General features: G+C 47.1%; 1 protein-coding gene across 1 annotated transcript in view; it reads right to left on the bottom strand.

Moving 5' to 3' along the window:
- Positions 1-1,486: 1,486 nt before the first annotated feature.
- Positions 1,487-9,953, bottom strand: part of BICRA (BRD4 interacting chromatin remodeling complex associated protein) — a 61,185-nt gene continuing 52,718 nt past the window's right edge. Inside the window, exons 12-14 of the mRNA XM_086871967.1 lie at positions 9,344-9,438; positions 6,129-6,231; positions 1,487-3,685 (exon numbers count right to left, since the gene is read on the bottom strand). Of these exons, the coding sequence (XP_086728093.1) occupies positions 2,574-3,685; positions 6,129-6,231; positions 9,344-9,438 (1,310 nt within the window). The 3' untranslated portion in view covers positions 1,487-2,573. The remainder of the gene's footprint in view (positions 3,686-6,128; positions 6,232-9,343; positions 9,439-9,953) is intronic.

Below are 9,953 nucleotides of genomic sequence, written 5' to 3'. Positions count from 1 at the left end.
ATTTCCAGAATTCGTTAAAAAAAAAAAAAAAAAAAAAAGCAGAAATTTTGGAATCTCAGTCCCCCAAAAAAAAAATTCGGGAATTTTTCGGGTGGGATTTTGGGAAATGCCCAAAAAATCTCCAAGATTTATTAAAAAAAAAAAAATTAAATTAAAAAAAAAAAAAAAAAGCAGAAATTTTGGAATCTCAGCCCCCCCCAAAAAAAAAATTCGGGAATTTTTCGGGTGGGATTTTGGGAAAGGCCCCAAAAATCTCCAGGATTTATTAAAAAAAAATTAAATTATAAAAAAAAAAAAAAAAAGCAGAAATTTTGGAATCTCAGCCCCCCCAAAAAAAAAATTCGGGAATTTTTCGGGTGGGATTTTGGGAAATGCCCAAAAAATCTCCAGGATTTATTAAAAAAAAAAAAATTAAATTATAAAAAAAAAAAAAAAAAAGCAGAAATTTGGGATAAATTTGGGATAAATTCGGAATTTGGCCCCTTTTTTTTTTTAGGTTTTTTTTTTCAGGAAGGGAAAGCCCCAAAATCCTTGAAATTAATAAAAAAAAATAAAAAAAACGGGAAAAAATTGGGATTTTTCCCCTTTCTGGGACGGGATTTGAGAGGAAAAAAAAAAAATTGGAAAAATCTCCGGAATGAGTTAAAAAAGGGTGGGAATTCGGGAAAAATCGGGAATTCTGCCCCTTTTTGGGGGAGGAATTTGGGGAAGGGGGGGGGGGGAGGGGCGGACGCTCCATGAATCCCGAATTTTTTCCCGGGAAATTTCGTCCTTGGGGATGGGGGCGGGAATTCCGCCCCGGGGTTGGGATGAATCCAAGGAAAATTCCCGGGTTTTTTTTTTTTGGCGGGAATTCCCAGGGATCCCGGGAAATCCCCAGCCAGGTTTTCTCCCGATGGATTCGGGGTCGCATTCCCGGGTTTCCCCTTCGAGTCTCCCGAATTCCCAAATTCCCGGCTCGCAATTCCCGGTCCCGCCCTTCCCGATCCTTCCCCACCCCCACCCCGATCCCGGATTTTTCCATTCCCAGATTTTCCCAATTCCCAGATTTTCCCAATTCCCGCCGCTCTCCCATCCCGGATTTTCACATTCCCGAATTTTCCCAATCCCAGATTTTCCCATTCCCGGATTTTCTCATTCCCAGATTTTCCCATTCCCGAATTTTCCCGATCCCAAATTTTTCCATTCCCGGATTTTTCCATTCCCGGATTTTTCTCATTCCCAAACTTTTCCCATTTCCAGATTTTCCCGATCCCGGATTTTTCCATTCCCGAATTTTCCCAATCCCAGATTTTTCCATTCCCGGATTTTTTCCACTCCCGGATTTTCTCATTCCCAGATTTTTCCATTCCCGAATTTTCCCGATCCCGGATTTTCCCATTCCCAGATTTTCCCAATTCCCGGATTTTCCTCATTCCCAGATTTTCCCAATTCCCGCCGCTCTCCCATCCCAAATTTTTCCATTCCCGGATTTTTCCACTCCCGGATTTTCCCATTCCCGGATTTTCCCGATCCCGGATTTTCTCATTCCCAGATTTTTCCACTCCCGGATTTTCCCATTCCCAGATTTTTCCACTCCCGGATTTTCTCATTCCCAGATTTTCCCATTCCCAGATTTTCCCAATTCCCGCCTCTCTCCCATTCCCGGATTTTCCCGATCCCGGATTTTCCCGTTCCCGGCGTTTCTCCTTCCCAGATTTTCCCATTCCCGCTGTTTCCCAATCCCACATTTTCCCATTCCCGGATTTTCCCGCTGTCCCGGATTTTCCCATTCCCGGTGTTTTCCATTCCCGGTTTATCCCATTCCCAGATTTTCCCGGCGTTTCCCGGATTTTCCCAGCATTTCCCATTCCCGACATTTCCCGCTGTCCTGCATTTTCCCGGATTTTCCCGGTTTTTCCCGGCATTTCCCGACGTTTCCCGGTGTCCCGATCCTGGATTTTCCCGGATTTTCCCGGATTTTCCCGGCATTTCCCGACGTTTCCCGCTGTCCCGACGTTTCCCGGCGTTTCCCGGCCTTTCCCGTTGTCCCGATCCTGGATTTTCCCGGCGTTTCCCGGCGTTTCCCGGCGTTTCCCGGCGTTTCTCTTTCCCGGCCTTTCCCGGCTTTTCCCAATCCCGGCGTTTCCCGGCGTTTCTCGATCCCGGCCTTTCCCAATCCCGGTTTTCCCGGTTTTTCCCGGCCTTTCCGGATTTTCCCGGCCATTCCCGGCGTGTCCTGGCCTTTCCCAATCCCGGTTTTCCCGGCCATTCCCGGTGTTTCCTGGGGTCATTCCCAGTGATTTTCCCCGGCCATTCCCGGTGTTTTTTCCCGGCCATTCCCGGTGTTTCCCCGGCCATTCCCGGTGTTTCCCGGGGTCATTCCCGGTGTTTTTCCCTGGCCATTCCCGGTGTTTTTTCCCGGGGTCATTCCCGGTGTTTCCCGGGGTCATTCCCGGTGTTTCCCCGGTGTTTCCCCGGCCATTCCCGGTGTTTTTCCCCGGCCATTCCCGGTGTTTTTTCCCGGGGTCATTCCCGGTGTTTCCCGGTGTTTCCCGGGGCCATTCCCGGCGTTTCCCCGGCGTTTCCCGGGGTCATCTGGTGCACGTCCGGGCGGCTCCCAGGCCGCCGTTGTGGCTGGGCGGGGGCAGGAGGGGCTCGGAGCGCCGGGGGGGTCCCGGGAAGGGCGATCCCGAGGCGGATCCCGCCGATCCCGAGGAGGATCCCGAGGAGGATCCCGAGGAGGATCCCGAGGAGGATCCGGGCGTGGCCGGGGCGCCGCGGGGCTGCTGCAGGTTGAGGATGCTGTCGATGGCGCTCTGCAGGTGCTCGCTCAGGGAATCGTCCTGGGGGCTGTCGCTGGAGAAGGAAGCGTTGTCCACTTCCAGCGGCTCCGCTCGCCGCCGCTTCCCGCCCCACGGCGGCTCCAGCCCGGCTCCTTCCTCCTCCTCCTCCTCCTCGCCGTCCGACGCCTCCTCCGGGGGTCCCTTCCCGGGGCGGATCCCGCCGGCGGATCCCGGATCCCGGCGCAGCGCGGCCATCGCCGCCCGGCTCTCCCGGTAGGATTTCCGCAGCGGCAGCCGGCAGGGCGCGGGAGGAGGAGGAGGAGGAGGAGGAGGAGGAGGAGGAGGAGGAGGAGGAGGAGGAGGAAGAGTCGGAGGAGTTTTCTTCTCCAGGGACCCGTTGAGCTGCGAGACGATCCCCGGCGGGATCCCGGGCGGATCCAGCGCCGTGTTGTGGATCACTTTGCTCAGCCCGGCTTCCTGCTTGATCTTCAGCTTGAGGCCGATGCGGCTCCGAGCCTCGTACGTCTTCATCGGGGGGCGGCTCCGCGAGGGCAGCGCGTCCTCGGGATCCACCCCGCCCCGGGGATCCACCCCCCGGGGATCCCCCCCACCCCGGGGATCCCCCCCGCCCCGGGAAACCCCCCGGCAATCGCGGGGGAGGGGCTGGGGGTCGCGGGGAGGGTCCCGGGGGGGGTCGCGCCCCTCCCCCAGCCAGGTGACGCTGGGGGAGCCCCCCCCGTGCTTGATCAGCAGCTTGGGGGGGGCGGGGGGAGGGGCGGGGGCCGGGGGGGGAGGGGCGGGGGAGGGTTGGGGGAGGGGCAGGGAGGAGGAGGAGGAGGAGGAGGAGGGGGGGAGGGGGCGGGAGGAGGAAGAGGAGGAGGAGGAGGAAGAGGAGGAGGAGGAAGAGGAGACGTATTCGTCTGCAAGGGAAAGGAGAGCGGTCATTAATTAGAGCTCATCGGTGATTAATTACAGCTCACTGATCGTTGATTAGAGCTCAGTGAGCATTAATTAAGAGCTCATTTGCATCCCAATTACAGCGACTCCCCCTTTTCCCCCTTTTCCCCCTTTTCCCCCTTTTCCCCGGGAATTCCGCCCTCGGGATCCCAAAAATCCAGAGCCGGGACCTGGAGAGAGCCTGGGCTGACCCGGGAATGACCTTTAATTGACCCTTAATTGACCTTTGATTGACCCGGGAATGACCTTTAATTGACCCTTAATTGACCTTTGATTGACCCGGGAATGACCTTTAATTGACCCTTAATTGACCTTTGATTGACCCGGGAATGACCTTTAATTGACCCTTAATTGACCTTTGATTGACCCGTGATTGACCTTTAATTGACCCTTAATTGACCTTTGATTGACCCGTGATTGACCTTTAATTGACCCTTAATTGACCTTTGATTGACCTTTAATTGGCCCTTAATTTACCTTTAATTGACCCTTGACAGATCTTTAATTGACCCTGGACTGACCTTTAATTGACCCTTGATTGACCCTTAATTGACCTTTAATTGACCCCTGACTGATCTTTAATTGACCCTTGATTGATCTTTAATTGACCCATGATTGACCTTTAATTGGCCTTTGATTGACCCTTAATTGAACTTTAATTAACCCTCGATTGATCTTCAATTAATCCTTGATTAGCCTTTAATTGACCCTTAATTGATCTTTAATTGACCTTAAATTGACCCTTAATTGACCCTTGATTGACCTTTAACTGACCCTTGATTGATTTTTAATTGACCCTTGACTGGCCTTTAATTAACCCTTGATAGACCTTTAATTGACCCTGAAATGACCTTTTAATTGACCCTGAACTGACCTTTAATTGACCCTTGATTGACTTTTAATTGACCCTTGACTGACCTTTAATTAACCCTTGATTAACCTTTGATTGACCCTTGATTGACCTCTGATTGACCCTTGATTGATCTTTAATTGACCCTTGATTGATCTTTAATTTGCCCTTGATTAACCTTTAATTAACTCTTGATTGATTTTTAATGAACCCAGGACTGACCCTCCTGACTGAGCTTGGATTTTTGGGCAGGGCGGGAATTCCATCCCCCCAAACCCCGGGAATTCCGTCCCAAACCCCGGGAATTTCATCCCAAACCCCGGGAATTTCGTCCCAAATCCCGGGAATTCCATCCCAAACCCCGGGAATTTAATCCCAAATCCCGGGAATTCCCCCCAAAATCCTGGGAATTCCGTCCCAAACCCCGGGAATTTCATCCCAAATCCCGGGAATTTCATCCCAAACCTTGGGAATTCCATCCCAAGCCCCGGGAATTCCGTCCCAAATCCCGGGAATTCTGTCCCAAACCCAGGGAATTCCCGTTGTTATTCCCGTTATTCCCATTGTTATTCCCATTGTTATTCCCATTGTTATTCCCCCGGGCTCCTCACCGGGCCGTTCCCGTTGTTCCCATTATTCCCATTGTTATTCCCATTGTTATTCCCGTTGTTATTCCCATTGTTATTCCCATTGTTGTTATTCCCCCCAGGCTCCTCACCGGGCTGTTCCCGTTGTTCCCATTGTTATTCTTGCCATTATTCCCATTGTTATTATTCCCGGGCTCCGCACCGGGCCGTTCCCGTTGTTCCCGTTATTCCCATTGTTATTCCCATTGTTATTCCCATTATTCCCATTGTTATTCCCGTTATTCCCATTGTTATTCCCATTGTTATTCCCGTTATTCCCATTGTTATTCCCATTGTTATTCCCATTGTTATTCCCATTGTTATTCCCGCTGTTATTCCCATTGTTATTATTCCCATTGTTGTTATTCCCGGGCTCCTCACCGGGCTGCTCCCGTTATTCCCATTGTTATTCCCATTATTCCCATTGTTGTTATTCCCATTGTTATTCCCATTGTTATTCCCATTGTTGTTATTCCCATTGTTGTCATCCCCCCGGGCTCCTCACCGGGCCGCTCCCGTTATTCCCATTATTCCCATTGTTATTCCCACTGTTATTCCCATTGTTGTTATTCCCATTGTTATTCCCACTGTTATTCCCATTGTTGTTATTCCCATTGTTATTCCCACTGTTATTCCCATTGTTGTTATTCCCATTGTTGTTATTCCCCCCGGGCTCCTCACCGGGCCGTTCCCATTATTCCCATTATTCCCATTGTTATTCCCATTGTTATTCCCATTGTTATTCCCATTGTTGTTATTCCCGCTGTTATTCCCATTGTTATTCCCATTGTTATTCCCGGGCTCCTCACCGGGCCGTTCCCGTTATTCCCGTTGTTATTCCCGTTGTTATTCCAATTGTTATTCCCATTGTTATTCCCATTATTCCCATTGTTGTTATTCCCATTGTTGTCATCCCCCCGGGCTCCTCACCGGGCCGCTCCCGGGCCAGCTGCCGGTCGAGCGCCAGCGCCGTTTTCTCCTCCTGGATGAAGATGCGGTCGATCATCACCATCTCGGCCGAGGGGCTGCAGCGCTGCAACGGGGGCAAGGGGAATTCGGGGAATTTGGGGGGAATTCGGGGAATTTTGGGACAATTACAGGGAATTTTGGGGAATTTTGGGAGAATTACAGGGAATTTTGGGAGAATTTTTGGGAATTTTGGGGGAATTACAGGGAATTTTGGGAGAATTTTTGGGAATTTTGGGTAATTTTTGGGAATTTTCAGGGAATTTTGGGGGAATTACAGGGAATTTTGGGGGAATTTTGGGGAATTTTAGGGAATTTTGGGGAATTTTGGGGGAATTTTTGGGAATTCTGGGGAATTTTGGGAGAATTACAGGGAATTTTGGGGAATTTTGGGAGAATTACAGGGAATTTTGGGAGAATTACAGGGAATTTTGGGGAATTTTTGGGAATTTTGGGGGAATTTTGGGGGAATTACAGGGAATTCTGGGGAATTTTGGGAGAATTACAGGGAATTTTGGGGAATTTTGGGAGAATTTTAGGGAATTTCGGGGAATTTTGGGAGAATTACATTGAATTTTGGGAGAATTACAGGGAATTTTGGGGAATTTTGGGAGAATTACAGGGAATTTTGGGGAATTTTGGGAGAATTACAGGGAATTTTGGGGAATTTTGGGGGAATTACAGGGAATTCTGGGGAATTTTGGGAGAATTACATTGAATTTTGGGAGAATTACAGGGAATTTTGGAGGAATAACAGGGAATTTTGGGGGAATTTTGGGGAATTTTGGGGAATTTTGGGGGAATTTTGGGGGAATTTTAGGGAATTTTGGGGAATTTTGGGGGAATTTTGGGGGAATTACAGGGAATTTTGGGGAATTTTGGGGTAATTTTAGGGAATTTTTGGGGAATTTTGAGGGAATTTTTGGGAATTCTGGGGAATTTTGGGAGAATTACAGGAAATTTGGGGGAATTTTGGGAGAATTACAGGGAATTCCGAGGAACTTTGGGAGAATTACAGGGAATTTTGGGGGAATTACAGGGAATTTTGGGGAATTTTGGGGGAATTACAGGGAATTTTGGGGAATTTTGGGAGAATTTTAGGGAATTTTGGGGAATTTTTGGGAATTTTTGGGAATTTTGGGGGAATTTTAGGGAATTTTGGGGAATTTTGGGGAATTTTGGGGGAATTACAGGGAATTTTGGGGAATTTTGGGAGAATTACAGGGAATTTTGGGGAATTTCCATGGAGTTTTCTGGGAATTTCATGGGAATTTTGGGGAATTTTGGGGAATTCCAGGGCATTTTCTGGGAATTCCATGGGAATTTTGGGGAATTTTCAGGGAACTTGTGGGGAATTACAGGGAATTCTGGGGAATCCCAGGGATTTTCCGGGATTTTCCATGGAATTCCGGGATTTTTGGGGAATTTTCATGAAATTCCAGGAACTTTCAGGGAATTCTGGGGAATTTTCAGAAATCCTGGGAATTTTTTAGGGAATTCTGGGGAATTTTCAGGGAATTTTTTGGAATTCCAGGGAATTTCATGGGAATTTTTGGGAATTTCTGTGGAATTCTGGGAACTTTCAGGGAATTCTGGGAACTTTCAGGGAATTTTCATGGAATTCTGGGAATTTCCACGGAATTCTGGGAATTTTCAGGGCATTTCCTGGGAATTCCATGAGAATCTTGGGGAATTTCCATGGAATTCTGGGAATTTTCAGGGAATTCTGGGGAATTACAGGGAATTCAGGGGAATTACAGGGAATTCTGGGAATTCCATGGGAATTTCAGGGAATTTTCAGGGAATTTTGGGGAATTCCAGGGAACTTTGGGGAATTACAGGGCATTTTCTGGGAATTCCATGGGAATTTTGGGGAATTTTCAGGGAACTTTGGGGAATTCCAGGGAATTTTTGGGGAATCCCGGGGATTTTGCGGGATTTTCCATGGAATTTTGGGGAATTTTCAGGGAATTTTGGGGAATTTTCAGGGAATTCCAGGGGATTACAGGGAATTTCTGGGGAATCCTGGGGATTTTCTGGGATTTTCCATGGAATTCTGGGAATTTTCAGGGAATTCCAGCGAATTTTGGGGAATTTTCATGGAATTCTGGGAATTCCAGGGAATTCTGGGGAATCCCGGGGATTTTCCGGGATTTTCCATGGAATTCTGGGAATTTTGGGGAATTTTCAGGGAATTCTGGGAATTTTCAGGGAATTCTGGGGAATTACAGGGAATTTTGGAGAATTTTAAGGGAATTTTGGGGAATTTCCATGGAATTTTGGGGAATTTTTAGGGAATTTTGGGGAATTTTCAGGGAATTCCGGGGGATTACAGGGAATTTTTGGGGAATCCCGGGGATTTTCTGGGATTTTCCATGGAATTTTGGGGAATTTTCAGGGAATTTTGGGGAATTTTCAGGGAATTTTTTGGGAATCCCGGGGATTTTCTGGGATTTTCCATGGAATTTTGGGGAATTTTCAGGGAATTCTGGGGAATTCCAGGGAATTTCTGGGGAATCCTGGGCATTTTCTGGGAATTCCATGGGAATTTCGGGGAATTTTCAGGGAACTTTGGGGAATTCCAGGGAATTCTGGGGAATCCCGGGGATTTTCCGGGATTTTCCATGGAATTCTGGGAATTTTGGGGAATTTTCAGGGAATTCTGGGAATTTTCAGGGAATTCTGGGGAATTACAGGGAATTTTGGAGAATTTTCAGGGAACTTTGGGGAATTCCAGGGAATTTCTGGGGAATCCCGGGGATTTTCCGGGATTTTCCATGGAATTTTGGGGAATTTTCAGGGAATTTTGGGGAATTTTCATGGAATTCTGGGGATTTTCAGGGAATTCTGGGGAATTACAGGGAATTTTGGAGAATTTTAAGGGAACTTTGGGGAATTTCCATGGAATTTTGGGGAATTTTAAGGGAATTCCGGGGAATTACAGGGAATTTTTTGGGAATCCTGGGGATTTTCCGGGATTTTCCATGGAATTTTGGGGAATTTTCAGGGAATTTTGGGGAATTACAGGGAATTCTGGGGAATTACAGGGAATTTTTGGGAATTTCCATGGAATTTTGGGGAATTTTCAGGGAATTCCGGGGAATTCCAGGGAATTTTTTGGAATCTCGGGGATTTTCCGGGATTTTCCACGGAATTCCGGGAATTCCGGGGGGGCTCACCCGCGACTCCTCCAGCAGCAGCAGCCGGTACTTGTTGAGCATCGCCCGCGTGCGGCGCAGGAGCTGCTCCGACACCGCCTCGAACTCCTCGTCCACTGGGAAGGTTCCGGAATAAATCAATAATTAAATAAATAAATATAAATGCGGGAATGTTCCGGAATAAATCAATAATTAAATAAATAAATATAAATGTGGGAATGTTCCGGAATAAATCAAAAATCAAATAAATAAATATAAATGCGGGAAGGTTCCGGAATAAATCAAAAATCAAATAAATAAATATAAATACGGGAAGGTTCCGGAATAAATCAAAAATTAAATAAATAAATATAAATGCGGGAAGGTTCCGGAATAAATCAAAAATCAAATAAATAAATATAAATACGGGAAGGTTCCGGAATAAATCAGTAATTAAATAAATAAATATAAATGCGGGAAGGTTCCGGAATAAATCAATAATTAAATAAATAAATATAAATGCGGGAATGTTCCGGAATAAATCAGTAATTAAATAAATAAATATAAATGCGGGAATGTTCCGGAATAAATCAAAAATTAAATAAATAAATAAATAAATGCGGGAATGTTCCCGAATAAATCAATAAATAAA

This window comes from Cyanistes caeruleus, chromosome 38 (assembly GCF_971803275.1).
Source record: "Cyanistes caeruleus chromosome 38, bCyaCae1.hap1.1, whole genome shotgun sequence".
In the NCBI taxonomy this organism is placed as follows: domain Eukaryota; kingdom Metazoa; phylum Chordata; class Aves; order Passeriformes; family Paridae; genus Cyanistes; species Cyanistes caeruleus.
Note: the sequence above shows the minus strand (reverse complement) of the source record. Positions and strands in the feature narration are given on the sequence as shown.